The sequence below is a fragment of the Geotrypetes seraphini genome, chromosome 4 (assembly GCF_902459505.1).
Source record: "Geotrypetes seraphini chromosome 4, aGeoSer1.1, whole genome shotgun sequence".
Lineage (NCBI taxonomy): Eukaryota > Metazoa > Chordata > Amphibia > Gymnophiona > Dermophiidae > Geotrypetes > Geotrypetes seraphini.
In genome coordinates, this window is record NC_047087.1 from 101684719 (window position 1) to 101702814 (window position 18096).

At 43.5% G+C, this 18096-nt stretch overlaps 1 protein-coding gene across 2 annotated transcripts in view; it reads right to left on the reverse strand.

Annotated features, from left to right (window-relative positions):
* The window catches only part of SPAG17 (sperm associated antigen 17), a 742651-nt gene that overhangs the window by 364493 nt on the left and 360062 nt on the right, over positions 1-18096 (reverse strand). For both annotated transcript variants that reach the window (XM_033941513.1, XM_033941512.1), the window contains exons 21-22: positions 9137-9248; positions 6838-6966 (exon numbers count right to left, since the gene is read on the reverse strand). In XM_033941513.1, coding sequence (XP_033797404.1) covers positions 6838-6966; positions 9137-9248 — 241 coding nt within the window. The remainder of the gene's footprint in view (positions 1-6837; positions 6967-9136; positions 9249-18096) is intronic.

An 18096-nucleotide genomic window follows, 5' to 3' on the forward strand; every position in this document is an offset into this window, starting at 1 on the left:
CTCATTTTCAACAATATTTTGTGGAACAGTGGGCAGATTATGCACATTTTAATGCTGAGCATGCTGCTGACCCAGTCCTTACTGGGAAGCCTCTAAGGCAGTCCTTCGTGGGGATGTCATTGCTTACGTCACTGCGCAGAAACGCTGTATTGCTGCTACAATTATTTCCCTTGAATGCCAGTTTCAACGTGCTAAGACCTATTTCCGTCGCCCTACACTGGTGCATAAGGAATGTATGTTGACCGTGCAGGTAGCTTTAAACACTTTGCTTCATGAACGGGCTAAGTGTGGCACAATCTACAGAAAATTTAGATTCTTTCATTTCGGGAATCGTCCCGGGCGCTTTCTTGTTCGACTTACTAAGGCTTGGAGTGGGCCTCGGTTGGTTCACTCCATTCATCTATCCAATGGGATCATTACTAATGTAACCGATAAGATTTCCAAATCCTTTTGTGATTATTTTTCCCGTCTGTATACAGCTAATTCACTCTCTCAACCCTCTTTGGTACGGTTTATTACATGCATGCAGTTGTACTAACTAAGGAGGTGCCCGGAGCAGCTGATTGGATCTTTACCCACCATTTAAGCTAAGTTACTTTTGTTTATGTATATTTGTTATATTTTGTTATACTTTGGTGGGCAAGACTGTGAACAATGATGATGGTCTCTTTCACAGCTACTTCGTGAATTTTTTCACTGGGATGAAAGTTGTGGGTCTGAGTGTTCACTATTCAGCACCAGCTGATAATAAAGTTTATTGAATGTGATTGAGCTTAGAGATAATATAAGGTGATTAATGAAAGTGTTTGATATTGATATCACCTTTGATAATATATATTCCCTTGCATAGTACGATATAACATATTATAACATATCTTATAAAATTATTCCCAACTCCACCCTCCCCCCTTGAGTGTGCTAAATACAACTAAGAAAGAAAAGAAAAGGAAAAGAAAAGAATTGACAACTATTTATCACAATATTTTGCCAATGGCCCCCATATCTTTACAAAATTATTATATGTCCCTTTTTGTACTGCTATTGCTCTTTCCATCTTTAAAAATATGGCATAATGAATTCCACCAGAATGTGTAATTAAGATTCTTGTAATTTTTCCAATTATTGGTAATATGTTGAATGGCAACCCCTGTCATGACTAATAAAAGTTTGTTGTTATGTGATGATATTTGACTCTTCTTCTCCTAGCCATACCGAATAAAACAGTATCATAGGAAAGCGCAACATGATTTTCCAATAATGAGTTTACTTGAGACCAGATTGAATTCCAAAATATCTTAATATAGGGACAATAATAAAGTAGATGATCCAATGTCCCTGGTTCCAGATTACAGTGCCAGCATTTATTGGACTTATAACTATCTAATTTTTGTAAACGAACAGGGGGGTCCAAAACGCTCTATGTAATAAAAAGAACCAAGTTTGCCTCATTGATGCTGACACTGTAGATCTCATCCTCCAAGACCAAATTCGTGGTCATTGAGATGCAGAAATCTGTTGCTTAATCTCAATGCTCCAAATGTCTCTAAGACCACATTTTGGTTTTTTATTCAAGTATCCAGATAATAATTTATACCACAATGCAGCTTGATGTCCTAGGAAGTCTGCTTGGAAGCATAGGAACTCCAGACTATATTGATTGTTAAGAGTCTTCCATTCAGGGAACCCCACCTGATTAGCCTGCTTCAACTGCAACCATTTAAAACTTTGTGTTTTACTAAGACCAAATCTATGTTGCAGTTGTAAAAATTCAAGCAGTTTACCATCTGAAATATCATCATTTAGAGTTCGAATGCCTGCTATTATCCAGTACTTCCAGAGGACTTGGTATCCACCAATTTTAATCTTGGAGTTTATCCATAAGGATTGGTTAGTTGATTTATTAATTGGAATAAGTGTTAAGTTGCTAGTATATCTCAATGTTTTCCAAGTATCCATTAAAATTTTGTTCTCCCTATATCTCCTAGGCATGTTAATACTTGGAACATGAACTAAATTCAAAGGAAACAAAAGGCGCCATTCCAAATATAACCAATCTGGTGCATTATCTATGAGTTCTGGGAGGATCCAATGCATACCCCGACGTAAAATATAGGCTTGATGGTACCTATAAAAATTTGGAAAATTCAACAGGTTATCAGGTCTTTGTCCATTTGCAATGCCCGGACACGACAGGTTTCCCACAGAGTATTATAAATTACTTCTCTATCATCTTCCGGGCGTGCTGGTACGTTACTTTAATACTTGTGTGGAAGATGCTGCCTTTCCTCCAGGTGCCACAGACACCCTTATTACTCTAATTCCAAAACAAGGAAAGGATCCTCTGTGTGTCGAATCTTATTGCCCTATCTCCCTCCTTAACACTAATCTTAAGATTTTTGCGCAGGTGTTGGCAGTAGATTGACTTCCTAAGGGGAAAAAATAGGTTGGCTTTGTGCATGGCCGCCAGTCCGTACTGAATGTGTGTAAGGTTCTGATGGATGTGTGTAAGGTGGTGATGGATCAGGCAACTGCAACACCAGGTTTGTTGGCCAATCTGAATGCAGAAAAAGCCTTCGACTGGGTGGAATAGTCCTTCCTCTTTCCTGCATTGTCTCACAAGGGCATATCTGGTTGGTTCTTTGATAGTTTGCATACATTATATGCTGGCCCTCGTGTGTCAATACTGATCAATGGAACTCATTCCTCCCCCTTTGTTATCTCATGGGGGACCCGTCAGGGGTGTCCCCTCTCCCCGTTACCATTCCTCTTATACCTGGAACCTTTATTGAGATTTTTGAAGCGATTTGTTCATATTACTGGCCTCCATATTGCTGATTATGAGTTAAAAGCCTTGGCATTCGTGGATGACATGATGCTTATCTTGACAAATCCGGAATGTTCTTTGCCTCATCTGCTTAATGCCTTGGCTGAATATGGTTTTCATTCTGGTTGATCAGAAGTCAGTAGCCCTCCCATTCCAATTGACTTTGCCAGCACAATGGACTGATCCTTTCCCATTAACCTGGGTGCCTGGAAAAGTTGTATATTTGGAGATTACAATTCTGCAGGATATCATTCAACTGCATGATTTTAATACCCAGCCCTTGTTGGACAAGACCAAATCACACTTGCTGACTTGGCGGCATTTTCCTATTTCTTTGATGGGGCACATTGCTTTTTATAGCATGATGATACTTCCTCAATGGCTGTATGTTTATCAGATGCTGCCCCTGTCTTTCTCTAACACTGTTGAGCATCAGTTGGATAATATCCTACCTGGGTTTCTTTGGTTAGGTGGCCGCCCATGCCTTCCTTTGCACCTTGTGGCTTTGCCAATAGATGGGGGTTGCCTTTGCGGAGATTTGTAGAGGCCTGTCATATGCAGAATATCCATGATTGGTTTCTCTCTTTATCTTACTTCTCATGGACTCCAGTAGAATTATAGTTTTTGAAGCCCAATCATTTCAGTTATCTCTTGCATACCCCTCGAGTTGAGGCTGCTGTCCTGGGGAACCCCTATTATTTTTTTCTTGCCCCCTTGAGATCCACCTAGCAACAAGTGTGTGCCCGGTTGAAATTAAATTTTCAAATTCCACCTCTATTGCCCATCTGTGGAAATGGTTTCTTTCTACCAGGTATGACAGCTGCCGGATTTCTGGTAGATAGGAGGGGAAACATTTCCTATCTGTATTAGATCCTTACTGATAAGGGTACTATACCAACCCTTTCCCAGTTGTGCACTACTTATGGTTGGAGCAGATTGGATGTCTTTTCTTATCTCCAACTCAGGCACTATACGACTTCTTTGCCTCCCTCGACATTGCTTGCTTCCACTTATGAAACTCTGTCTGATGTTTATTGATTAGATGCCCTACTGATGGTACCCCTAAAATATTTCCACCGCTTACTGTTGGAGGTCTCTTCTCCTTTAGACTATGCAAAGGTGGCCCAGGCTTGGAGTACTGAATTGCAGATTCAGTTGCAGGGCCCTCACATACAATGCTTCCTGAAATTGCTTCATGGCCTTTTGCCTGACATTTCCTACTTTGAAATGGGCTATAAGTTTCTTTGAAGGCTGTATATAGCGCTTTGGCGTGCATATAGAGCAGCGGTCTCAAACACACGGCCCGCGGGCCACAAGTGGCTCTCCAAGTTTTATTTGCGGCCCGCGGTCTGGACTGGATAATTCCTTCCTTTTGGAGCAGCAGCGGGTCTGGCCAGTTCGTTCCGTTCAAAGCCGCGGGTTGGCGGCTCCTTGCACTATTCGCTCCTGCATCGGAAGCCTCTTTGACATCACAACATCAGAGAGGCTTCAGACACAGGCGCGAATCTCGCAAGGAGCCGCCACCCGCAGCTTTGAATGGAATGAGCCGGCCAGACACGCTGCTGCTCCAGTGGCGTACCAAGGGGGGGGCAGTCCGCACAGCTGGTCACCCTCCACTGTTCTTCATAGAGTGCGGCTCGCGGCTCCTCTAGAGCAGGGGTGCCCAACTGCTTCCCTTCCCTTCTCACTGCCGGCACCATGCTCTTTGATCTCCTTGCTTCTCTCGCCGCCCGACCTCAATTCTGACGTCGAGAGGACATTCTGGCTAGCCAATCGCTGCCTGGCTGCCCGGAACGTCCTTTCCGACGTTAGAATTGACGTCGGGCAGCGAGAGTTGGTCGGCCCCGTGGAGATCTCGGCCTGTTCCCGATGGCGCCGGCAGCAGCCTATTCCCCGGCGGCGGTGGCATGGGGGAGGGCAGGAAGGAAGGAAGAAAGAAAGAAAGAAAGAAAGAAAGAAGGAGGGGGGCAGGGAGCCAGAAGAAAAAAGAAAGAAGGGGGGGGACAGGGAGCCAGAAGGAAAAAAGAAAGAAGGGGGGGGGGGGACAGGGAGCCAGAAGGAAAAAAAGAAAGAAGGGGAGGGACAGGGAGCCAGAAAGAAGGGGGGGGGTGGCAGGGAGCCAGAAGGAAAAAAGAAAAAAGGGGGGGGACAAGGATCCAGAAACAAAGCAAAAAATGGGACAAGGAATCAGAGAAAGACAGACTTAGAAAAAAGAAAGAAAAAGTTGGGGGAGGGAATGAGGTCTGGAGGAGAGGAAGCATACAGGAGGCTGAAAGAAGAGAAGAAATATTGGATGCACAGCCAGAAGAATAAAGTGCAACCAGAGACTGATGAAATTACCAAACAAAGGTAGGAAAATGATTTTATTTTCAATTTAGTAATAGAAATGTGCCAGTTTTCAGAAAGAAAAGATATTAAACTTTAAATGTGAATGCTGCAGAAAAAATAGAGTACTTGGAGGGCCGCAGAAAAAATAGTTAATGTCTTATTAAAGAAATGACAATTTTGCATAAGGTAAAACTGTTAAAGGAAAGTTTTATAAACTATAAAGAGTTTAACCTTATGCAAAATTGTCATTTCTTTAATAAGACATTAACTATTTTTTTCTGCGGCCCTCCAAGTACCTACAAATCCAAAATGTGGCCCCGCAAAGGGTTTGAGTTTGAGACCACTGATATAGAGCAACACTTGCCTCTGCGGGCTTTTGCCCGAAGTGTGATCATCCTAAAGCCCCCTTTCACAAATGCTCTGGGACTGTCCCATGGTACAACCCTTCTGGTCTGATATTTTTTCCAGTGTCTGCAGTATGTGGCAAACCAGATGGCACTGTAATAGCTATAGTCTGTTTTGGCTTTTTGACCTTCAGCATCCTATCCCCAGAGGCCTTAAAGGTTTCTTAGACAGGCGATTCTCTCGGGCCTGAAGGTTATACTTTCTCTTTGGATACGACCCCTAAGTCCTACTTATGGCTACTGGCGCTCTCTTATGCTACACCGCCTGACTATGGGATACAAAATGGGGCGAGTGTTGCTTACTATTTGGCAGCCCTTCTTGGATACCTTAACTCCACATGCATGCAGCCGGGTCTTACTTGGTTGCTCCTGACTTTAGTTTTTGTTGTCCTTTTCCCTCACATTCTTGGGATGGGGGGGATGGGATAGACAGTTAATTGCATTGTTGGCCTTTGTGATACTGTCATTGTTGTTTGTTTGTTTTGTTCTATATGACAGCTTTGCTTCTGTGCTGCATTGTTGTACTTGATGGTATTTATCTAAAAATTTAATAAACATGATTGGAAAAAAAGAGTCACCTAGTCAAATACTTACCTGATATTATGCTGAAAGGCATGATATATTTGTTTGAGGTTTGAATATTATCACTAACTATAATGGTATAATCAATGCAAATTTAATCACACATGAATGGTAAATTAGCTTTGCTATTCATTTATATTTAAATTTAATTTCCTTGTTTAAACAACATCTGATAATTAAGGTTTGTTATCTAAGCAATATCATATACTTTTTTTTTTTTTTTATTCATTTTAAATCATAAACAAGTGTACAATAATATATCCATTAAAATTTCAATATAACACTTGAAATTCTTGAACATATCATCTAACACAAAAATATATATCCCCAACCCCACTCTACTTAAATTAACCAAAATTCTTGAATCATTTTAAAACAGACATACACTTCAGTGTGTATAAAACAACAATTGGACATACCTATTTAATTTTTTTTCATCCTCAATTGTTATTATTTTTTTAAGTTGTAACAAATAAATACAAATATAAATGTTTAACCTCTGTGTTGGTGTGAATTGAAGGGGAAATCTATTGAAATATCTAACCATGATTATAACATCTCATACATTTAATTTTAACATTTAAATTGAAATGTAATTACATCACATCATCAATAGGGGGTTTTACAACTATTTGAAGTTTATTCTTCAGTTTAGGTAGGACCCAACTTTGGCTCTTATTGGGTTTTATTTTCACAAACCTTTTTCTACAAGATGTTCGGTAGATGTATTTTCTTCTTGATTCTGTATCTGACTATTTGTTGGGTCTGTAATGTGTACGAAGAAACTATGCCCATCTTTCATTACGTTAACTTTTACGTAGGTCAAGCCTGAGAAAAAAATGACAGAAAAATATCATAGAAGAAAGTACAATAAAAAGTAAATAAAATGTAATCTTGCAGCCCTAAAAATATAAATACATGCAAACATGAACACATTTATTAAAACAAAATCTGCCTTCCATATATTTTCTGTGGGCCTCCTTTTTTATTTCTCTGAACCACAAACAAAAGGCAAAAGTGAAAAATGTTTTCTTATTCAGTTTTGCTGGAACTGAGGGGAGAATAAAAGGAGAGAAAGAGAGAGACCTGGAGCAAAGAAGAGGGAGGGGATGCAGACTGTGGGAAAGAAAGCAGGGGAATGGGAGAGAGAAAAACCCAGAGTAAGGGAGAGGGGAAAAAATGTTGGTCTAGTTGGTTGGTTGAGGGTTTAGAGAGAGAGAGAGAGAATGGACTGAGGAGAGAGATGCTGGTAGTGAAGTTCTGGCTCATACCTGATGACTACCTCAGGAACACATGGTGATCTGCAACCATCGCTCTCAGACACTAATAGGAAAGCTTTAATATTTTCAGCATTTTCAAAATCCTGCTAAACACCTTCTGTATAGCTTCAGCTTAGCAGGATACAATAGGTAGAATGTCATGTTCTTACCATATAACAGTTTCTTTATTGTCATAGATTACACTTGTTTCTGAGAAAATTAGAATGTGGCAATCATTACATTTCAATTAGACCCAGCATCTGGGTCTTCCTGAATATTTACTCCTTAATTTGGAAGTGCAGAAATTTTATTAAGAAGCCTAGGCCACTTGTTCAAATGTGGGCCCTCCTGGGGACTGGTGTGTCTGTTCTGTATCAAAGGCCAGGACTTGACCATCCATGGCTAACACCTCCATTGAAAATTTCTTAATAAACATAATCCTGGACAATATTCAAAGTAATATAGATGGCCAGAAGAGGCTTCTGGTCATTGTTTGTCCTCTCACTCCTGCCCAGTGCAGTTTGCTGTTGAAAATATTTGCTGCAACACTTGAAATACCACAAAGCTGTTGTTGGAGGTCCTGGCAGCCATTTTCAAGAGCAGGCCACACCAGGCAGGAGAAAGTGGACATTGCTCCATCCCATTTAACCCTAGACCACTAGGGATCAGCAAAGATAAGCTTGGGGACCCTACAGAGGTTGCAGTGCTAGGGTCTCTTTATATTTTCTTTGCGGGGGGTAGAGTGGGAGGGAGGATAGAAAGGGAGGACCTGCAGAAACACATGTGCCGCTACCGGAGGTTAACCAGGCACTGGCTGATATTCAGACTTGATGTTCAATTAATGTCCTCACATAAAGTTAGGACAATCTTTTGAAGTGTGTGTATGTGTTGTGGGGGGAGGGATGGGATAATTATGAAGGTTCAGGGGTGGGAGAGTAATATCAAAAGGGGCATATTCTTCTCTGGAGGTGAGAGGGAAAATGGAAGGGGGGACATGGACAGATAATCTTATATGGGTCCTGGCCAAGTTGAATATTGGCTTCTGCAACCACAGCCTTTAATATTTGCAAATTAGACTAAAATTCAGCCCTTATCAACCACAGCTCCTCTAATATGTGATTTTCAGTTGTTCCATTCTTTACTGTCCACCATGTCATCACTATTCACAGCCTTACTATCATTCATCTCACTGGCCTATCACTAATAATCTGTTATATGTCCCAATTTTCTAATCAAGTTAATTTTGAGATGCATTTTGTCACTTTTGAAGAAGATATTGAGAAAACATGTTTGGATATGTATTTGAAGTTTATGCACTTGAAGTTATATACAGTATTTTAAAGAGTGATGAAGAAAAGAGTCAGGCAGATACAGATCACTGTCTGACTACCGTCCCTAGGATTAATCTTACATATTCTAAAAGGTTATAGAGTGGTGTGGTTTTTGAGGTGATAATTATCCATTATAAGTTATATGTAACGGAGTATATAGGCCATTTTCTCCAAGGTACTGTAGGTCTGCTGGGTCAACATGCTTAATTGCCACACTCCATCATGTTTAACTGCTAATTACTGGAGGGCCGAGAGCAGAAATCAGGGAGATGAGGCAGAACCCAGATAGAGCTTCTGTAGAAAGCAACTACTGCAACTATACTCCCTAGCACTTCCACCCCCAGATAGTATTGCTTTGACTATATTGGAAACAGCAGTTATTGGTTTGTAATTGTAAAATAAAGTCACCTTTTTCATACTTTAGTGTTTCCACATGAATCTGCCCTCCATCAGTGGGATAGAAGAAGCGACTCCCTCCTGATACCTGGATGAAGTTGTCCCCCAAGTCATAGCCACAAAACTAGAACAGGATACATTATAATGTGCAAGGAAAAATTAAAATGCAGTCATGAACCTATGAACAGAAGATTACACCTCTCATTTTCTTGTTCTGGGATTCGAACTACAAAACTATGATTAGATTGCAGAAACAATGAGTGGTCTGATGAAGCATTAGAAGTATTACATGCTGTTAAGCATGAAATGTAATTCCAGAACCCAGCTTCAACTTCTCAGATTGACTGGTGTTGATGCTGCACATGCAGCATTCATAAGGTGACTATATATCCCATTTTGAACGGGACTGTGCCCTTTTTAGATCCCCTATCCCGTTGTCCCCACGCACAGCTTTGGAACGCTGAAATGTCCCGTTTTCAGAGACAACGTCCCGAAGCTGTGCGTGGGGACAACAGGACAGGCGATCGCTTCCCCTCCCTCCCTCTCTCCAGCGTTGAAGCCGAAGCCTGCCCCCCAACCCGGGCTGGCCCCCGCTGCTGCTACCTACCCGCCTGGCCTACCGCTGCTTCAAACACCCTCCCCCCATCCACCACCGCCCGCCGCAACTAAAGCAAAAGAAGGTCCAGGCGCCAGCCCACAAACCTTCTTCCCGACGTCAATTCTGACATCGGAGAGGAATTTCCAGGCCAGCCAGATTGAGATACCAGACATTTGTAATAGTGACTTAGGAAGAGTAATTTTCAAAAGCACTTTCATGGGTATAATAGTATTTTATGTGTAGAAAAATGTTTTTTTACAAATTGTCCACCAAATATGTAGATAAACTCATAGGCAGCAGTCTCTGCCCTAGACCCTGCCCAATCTCCACACCAGACCCCGCCCCCATAATAATTCTAATTGTAGTACTATTTTTTCCATTCATTTTTCAAATATACATAATGGTTAACCACAAAATTAAACTACACAAAGCACACTGTACGTATGCTTCACAACATTCATTCCTACCAGAATATAAATAACTTCTATGCACATAAGGGACCACAAACTAAACGTATTAATTTATATATAAACGAAACCCTAAGATTCAAGACTCTACATGTAGTACAACCCCAGAGAAATAGAAACAAATGCATTTCTTCCTTAACAGTGCAAAATATAACAGCAGATGTAATTTCTCAAAACTGACACAATTCAATCATTAAACTGAAAATAAAATCATTTCCCTTACCTTCGTTGTCTGCTGATTTTGGTTTTCAAACCATCTTTCCCAGTCTCTAGCTGCACTTCCTTCTGCCTGTGCTCTTAACGGTGTATCCAGGGCCACCTTATCTATTTGCTGTTTTTCTCTCTTTCACTTTCTGCCATGCATCCATCTTTGATGAATATGGAAGAATCTGACTTCAATGAAAGTACTGTCTTCAGAGAGTGATCCAATTTTATATGGTGTGCACAGAGATATGAAACTCCAGAAGTGGGGAATTTTTGTGCAAACATTCAGCAGTGATACGACCATAAATCACAGAGATTTATAAACGTGCTAAAGCCTTACTTCAAATTGAGAATTTTGTAAACTTCCAATTGGGTCTCCTGAAGCAGATCTCGAAATGGGGCCATGTTGGGACCCCCCAGATCATTTTTCGAAAGATAAGTGAAGTGTTTATTCACTATTCCAGTGATTTTTTTCGTCTACATACAATTTAAGATATTTAATTTATATAAGAACAAGAAAAGTTGATACAATTTAAAAAGTTAAAAATATACATAAAATTTACTTCAAGTCTCAGAGAGTGATTTTATATATATATATGAAGTTCGCGATGACTGCACGGTAAACTCTTACCGCGAGGGGGGGTATTCCCCCCTTCTGGAGTTTCATATCTCTGAGCACGCCATATAAAATTGGCTCACTCTCTGGAGACAGTACTTTCATTAAAGTCAGATTTTTCCATATTCATCGTAAATACTTCTCTGACTTCCAGCACTGAAGTTACGTTCCCTGATCCTTCTAAGGAAATGGATACATCCATCTTTAGGATTAACTTTTAACATTTAACTTTCTTCCATTTTTCTGCTTTCTTCTCAAAATCTACTTTTCCATGCCTTCCCTTCCCATCTATCCATGTGTACCAACTCCTCCCTCTTTCTTCTCCCCTACTCCCATCTATCCATAAGAAGCTTCTTATTTCTTCCCTGCCACACCCATTGCTGTGCATCATCTCCTCCCTCTGTCTTCCCTTCCCCTCCATCCCTATGCACCATCTCATCCCTCTCCCATGGTCAGACATCTCTGTTTACCCCTCCCTCATATGGTCTGGCATCTTTCTCTTCTCCTTCCCATAACCTGGAATCTCTCTCTTCTCTCATGGTCTGGCATCTCTCTCTCCTTCCCTCCCTCTTCTGGAGGTCTAACATCTCTCTTTTCTCCTTTCTGCCGTCTGGCATCTCTCTCTCCCCTCTTTCCCTTCCATTCTGTGGTCTGGCATCTCTCTCTCTCCTTCCCATTCCAGTGGTCTGACATCTCTCCCTTCTTTGAGTCAGCTCTCCTCCCTCCAAAGTAACATTTCTCCCTCCCTCCTCTTCACAAGTATCATGTCCAACAATTCTCCTTCTTTCTTCCTTTCCCTATATATATCATCTCTTTCCCTCTCACGCCATATACTTATGTCCAACAATTCTCCATTCCTTTTCCCTCCCCCACAGCAGCATTTCTTTCTCTCCCTTCCCACTATCCCACCTGTGCAACATCTCTCTTTTCCTAACCCCCCAGCCCGTGCAATTGTCCTTCCCAACCCTCTCCCAGTATGTGCAGTATCTGTCTTTCCCAACCTCCCGAGCATCTGTCCTCCCTGCCTTCCCAACTCCCTATCCCCAGATTAAGGCATGTATGTTATTTCCTTCCTTCCCCCCTAGCGGGACCCTGCCACACGGCCTCTTTATTCGGCTTTCAACTATTGACTCTGTGACTCCCAAACTCTCCCACATACCTACCTCTTTCCCGGTGTTTGTTTTTTTAAATCTTCAGGCAGCATCGACAAAATCATCATCTTGCGATCGATCTGCCCTGTAAGTCTTCTTTGAGCAGCAGTTCACCTACACAGAAACAGGAAATCGCTGCTGAAAGACTTCTGGGGCAGGCTGATGGCAAGTTGCTGATCATGTTTGATGCTGCCCGAAGATTTAAAAAAACACAAACACCGGGGAAGAGGTAGGTGTGTGGGAGAATTTGGGAGTCAGGAGTCAAGAGTTGAAAGCCGAAGAAAGAGGTCGTGCTGCAGGGTTCCGCTAGGGGGAAAGGAAGGAAATTCCATATATACTTGAATATAAGTTGATACGAATATCTCGTGACCCCCATTTTCCTCCCAAAAAGGAGGAAAAATGTTGACTCGAATATAAGTAGGTGGCTTAATATTCAAGTGCCCTGCTCTGCACCCAGTCCCCCTACCCTCCCCTGTCAGGCTCTGCATCCAGCCCCCTCCCTGCCAGGCTCTGCACCCAGACCCCTTCCCTCCTTCCCTCTCCTATCAGGCACTGCACCCAACCTCCCTTCCACCCCTCCTCCCCTGTAAGGCACTGCTACCAGCCCCTTTCCTCCCCGCCCCTCCCTTCCCTGTCAGATTTTGCACCCAGCCCCCTCCCTGCCAGGCTCTGCACCCAGCCCCCCTTCCCTCCCTTTCTCCTCTGTCAGGGTCTGCACCCAGTCCCCCTCCCTCCCTGCCCTGTCCTACCAGATTTTATACCCTGCTCCCCTCCCTGCCCTGTCTGTGTATCTCCTCTGCCAATCCCTGATGGTCCAGAGATGCAGCAGGCAGGAGCGAGATTTCCGCGCTCCTGCCCTGCTGCTAACCTGGTCGTCATTAACTATCAGGGGTAGGCAATTCCGGTCCTCAAGAACCGGAGCCAGGTCAGGTTTTCAGGATATCCACAATGAATATGTATGAGATGGATTTGCATGCACTGTCTCCTTGAGATGCAAATCCATTTATTGTGGATATCCTGAAAACCTGACCTGGCTCCGGCTCTCGAGGACTGGAATTGCCTACCCCTGAACTATACAGATAGAGCAGAATATTACTTGCATAGGCAGCAGAATGCTTTTTTGTTTGAGGGAGCCCAAAATCTTTGCCCTAGACCCCACTCATGCTCCATCCTAGACCTACACAAACTCTGCCTCAGAACTGTCCCCCTTAATAATTTAATAACAGTAATGCTATTTCTTCCATTCATTCTTCATATACACACATTATAATCTTATTAACAATACATAATGGTAACCACAAAATTAAACTACACATAGCACACTGTATGCAGAGAAAATTTTAATTATCATTTATATTCTGCTTTTCCAAAGTGGTTAAAGCATATGACTTTAAAATATGCAATGTCACACAATGCTCTTCTCTACAACCCCCCATGCTCTTGAGTCCCCCTCCCAAATATTCTCTTGTACAGCACCCCATGCTCTCTAGGCCCCTCCCTGATGCACTTCTATACAGCTTCCCCATATTCTCCAGGCCAGGATGCACTTGAGAGAGGAAAGCCCATTTTGAAAGAAGTGAGCCAGCTGGCCAGAGGGAATAGGCATCCCTCAGGTCAGCCATCTAATTAAAGGTACAGGGGAGAGGGTTCAGAGGTGGGGGGGAGGGGCGAGAGAGAATGGACAACTCTCCCGCTGTTGGGGTTGTTTTTTTTTGCTTTGCAGCAGGAGAGTGTGGTCATCTCTCCCGCTGCAGGGGGTGGTGTTGTGTGGTAGCGGGAGAGAATGGGCATCTCTCCTCCTGCATGGGGAGTTCGAACTCCGCCTCCCGGCAGCCCTAGCAGCGCCTATTTTGAAAAACTCTCCTCTTCAGAGCAGCTCCTCTACCATCAGGAGTTGCCCCAGCGCCTCTACAAGCTCCACGCTACCGGACTGCTGCTTGGGACAGTGTGGGAGACTAACTCCGCCTCCTGGCAGCCCTAGCAGCGCCTATTTTGAAAAACTCTCCTCTTCAGAGCAGCTCTTCTACCATCGGGAGCTGCCCCAGCGCCTCTACAAGCTCTACGCTGCCGGACTGCTGCTTGGGACGGTGTGGGAGACGAACTCCGCCTCCCAGCAGCCCTAGCAGCGCCTATTTTGAAAAACTCTCCTCTTCAGAGCAGCTCCTCTACCATCAGGAGCTTCCCCGGCAGCCCTAGCAACTTAAAACCTAAAAAAACCCCAAAAAACCCAAAACCCTGCTTCAAAAGATATTGGGCTCTTATTCCAAACATATCTCTTGTGAATCTAAAGATCATCTACTTCTCCTCTCTCCGCCCTGAACTATTTATGCTGGTCAGCTCGGGCTCGTCTCCGCTTTTTCAAAGTTCCGGCCTCTCTCCAGCCCGTTTGAGGGCCACCAAAAATTCTCCCCCAAAGCCGCTTTCTAGAGCTGAGGAAACAGGAAGCCATTGCCATCCCCACTCTCCATCCTTCGCCTGGCACCACTTGAGCATGAAGAGACTGAACTTATTACCAAATCGTTCCTCAGCTATATACTAATAGTCTTCCTCTGACCAAGTCCTTACATGTAACAAATAACTGACAATCTCCGCCTCAGTTTCTATCTTACCAGTAGCAACTGTTAAGCTCCACCTCCGTTTGTTATCTCATTAGAAACAATTGGGTGCTAAATCTTCCTCAGTTTTAGTCCTTCCTCCGTTTCACTCAGACCTCACTTCTACTCAATTTTCCATCCTCCCTGTCTTCAAGCTCTGCCCCTAGCCCGCCTACTTCGGAAGGCTTTAAACTAGGTAAGTTGGGGGAGGGTACATACACACATTCCAGAGCAACAAGGATCCACCCTGGGGAAGCAAGTAGCACCCACACTTCTGAGCCTAGGGTAAGTACCCATAGTATACACAAAAAAATAGGAGCCACACTAAAAGGGACAGGCATCTCTTCACAGGTTTGGAGAGCTATGTATGTTAACGCACACAGCTTGGGCAACAAAATCCTGGAACTAGAAACAGAGATAAGGAATGCTGATCTTGACGTAGTAGCGATATCCGAGACCTGGTTCACAGACTCGCATGGGTGAGATATGGTTATACCAGGCTACAATCTACTTCGTCGAGACAGAGAGGGCAAGTTAGGAGGGGGGGTAGCACTATACACTAAGGATAATATAAAAACTACCAGAATCACAGAGGTTAGATACACAGGGGAATCACTTTGGGTAAACCTGGCCAGAGGGAATGAAAAATGCCTTTACCTCGGTGTGGTATACAGACCCCCAAGACAACAGGAAGAAAAAGACAAGGAATTGATTGAAGACATAGAGACACACGTGGTGTCACAGTACTGTTAGGGGACTTCAATATGCCAGATGCAGATTGGAGCACACTCTCCGCGACTACAAGTGGTAGCAGAAGAATATTAACCTCCATTAAGGGTGCACAACTCAAACAAATGGTATTAGAGCCCACAAGGGAACAGACAATACTGGACCTGGTACTCACCAATGGAGACAGTGTCTCAGAGGTATCAGTAGGAGACACGTTGGCCTCCAGTGACCACAACATGGTATGGCTCAACCTCAGGAAAGGCTTCTCTAAATCAAACACAGCAATAAGGGTCCTCAACTTTAGGGGCGCAGACTTCGACCACATGAGAGACTTTGTCCATCAAGAGCTGCAAAACCATGCAGAAACTGACAATCCGGAAACTATGTGGTCAAATCTGAAATCCATCCTGAACGAAGCAACTAACCGCTACATTAATACAGTAAGCAAACGCCGGAGAAACAAAAGACCACAATGGTTCAACAAGGAAATTTCGGACCTCATTAAAAAGAAAAAAGAAGCATTTATCACCTACAAACATCTTGGGAAGAGGGAGGAGGCAAGGGAAGACTATCTGGTCAGATCGAAAGCTGTCAAAAAGGCAGTCAGGGAGGCCAAACTACGAACAGAAGAAGATCTAGCACGGAACATTAAAAAAGGGGATAAATCCTTCTTCAGGTACATTAGCAACAGGAAGAGAAACAAGGATGGGATAGAGCGCCTTAGGCAGTCAGATGGAAACTACGCGGAATCTGATTCTACCAAGGCAGAACTACTAAACGAATACTTCTGCTCAGTATTCACCTGTGAAGCACTGGGAGCTGGTCCGCAACTACAGACAAGAGACAGCCAAAAAGACCTGTTTCAAGATTTCGAGTTTACACCCAGTAGCGTCTACTACGAACTTTCAAGACTCAAAGTAGACAAAGCCATGGGACCAGACAATCTACACCCCAGGGTGCTCAGAGAGCTGTGTGAAATTCTAGCTGAACCACTATCCGTGCTCTTCAATCTTTCCATTCGCACGGGAAGAGTACCCCTGGACTGGAAAACAGCTAACGTAATTCCACTCCACAAAAAGGGCTGCAGAACAGAGACAGAAAATTACAGACTCACTATGGTGAGTCTCACATCCATAGTGTGCAAACTCATGGAAACACTGATCAAACAGGAACTCGACCAAATACTAGACGAAGAAAATCTACGTGATCCACACCAACACAGATTTACCAGGGGAAGGTCCTGCCAATCTAATCTGATTGACTTCTTTGACTGGGTGACTAGTCATCTGGATGCCGGGGAGTCCCTGGACGTGATTTATTTGGACTTCAGCAAAGCTTTTGATAGCGTCCCACACCGCAGGCTGTTAAACAAACTAAAATCTATGGGATTAGGGGATACACTCACTACATGGGTTAGGGATTAGCTAAGCGGTAGGCTTCAAAGGGTGATGGTAAACGGTACCCCCTCCAAAACGTCAGCAGTGACAAGTGGAGTACCACAGGGCTCCGTCTTAGGGCCGATTCTATTCAATTTATTCATAGGAGATATGACCCAAGGGCTTAGAGGAAAAGTATCACTGTTTGCCCACGACGCCAAACTATGCAACATAGTAGGTAAAAGCAGTGTGCCTGACATTATGACGCAGGACCTACGGCAGCTGGAACAGTGGTCATCAACTTGGCAGCGAAGCTTCAATGCTAAAAAATGTAAAGTGATGCACCTAGGTAAAAAAAAATCCACACAGAACTTACACACTAAATGGTGAAACCTTGTCCAGGACCAAGGCAGAACGTGATTTAGGAGTGATCATTAGTGATGATATGAAGGCTGCCAATCAGGTGGAGAAGGCTTCGTCCAAGGCAAGACAAATGATGGGCTGCATCCGTAGGGGTTTTGTCAGCAGAAAACCTGAAGTCATAATGCCGTTGTACAGATCCATGGTGAGACCTCATCTGGAGTATTGTGTTCAATTCTGGAGACCGCACCACCGGAAAGATGTGTTGAGAATTGAGTCGGTTCAGCGAATGGCTACCAGGATGGTCTTGGGGCTCAGGGAACTCACGTACGAAGAAAGGCTAAAAAAACTGCGGATGTACTCGCTGGAAGAACGAAGAGAGAGGGGAGACATGATTGAGACCTTTAAGTATATTACGGGACGTATAGAGGTCAAAGATGCTATCTTCTGTCTTACAGGGTCCTCGGTTACAAGAGGGCACTCGCTGAAAGTCAGGGGAGGGAAATTTCATGGTGATACCAGGAAGTACTTCTTCACCGAAAGGGTAATCGATCATTGGAACGAGCTACCTCAGCAGGTGATTGAGGCCAACAACGTGTCAGATTTTAAGAGAAAATGAGATATTCACGTGGGATCTCTAGGGGAATAAAAGTCAGGGAGTGGGTCATTGGTGTGGGCAGACTTGATGGGCTAAGGCCCTTTTCTGCCGTCAATTTCTATGTTTCTATGTTTCTATCCTCTCACTGGTTTCTCCTTGATCTCATCATGAAGCCACCCTCCTCCTACTCTGCTCTTTCACCAACACTTCCCACTGTCAAAAATCTCTCTCCCCCAACTTACTTGACTCCACAAACTCCAATAACACCTGCCCTGGCCT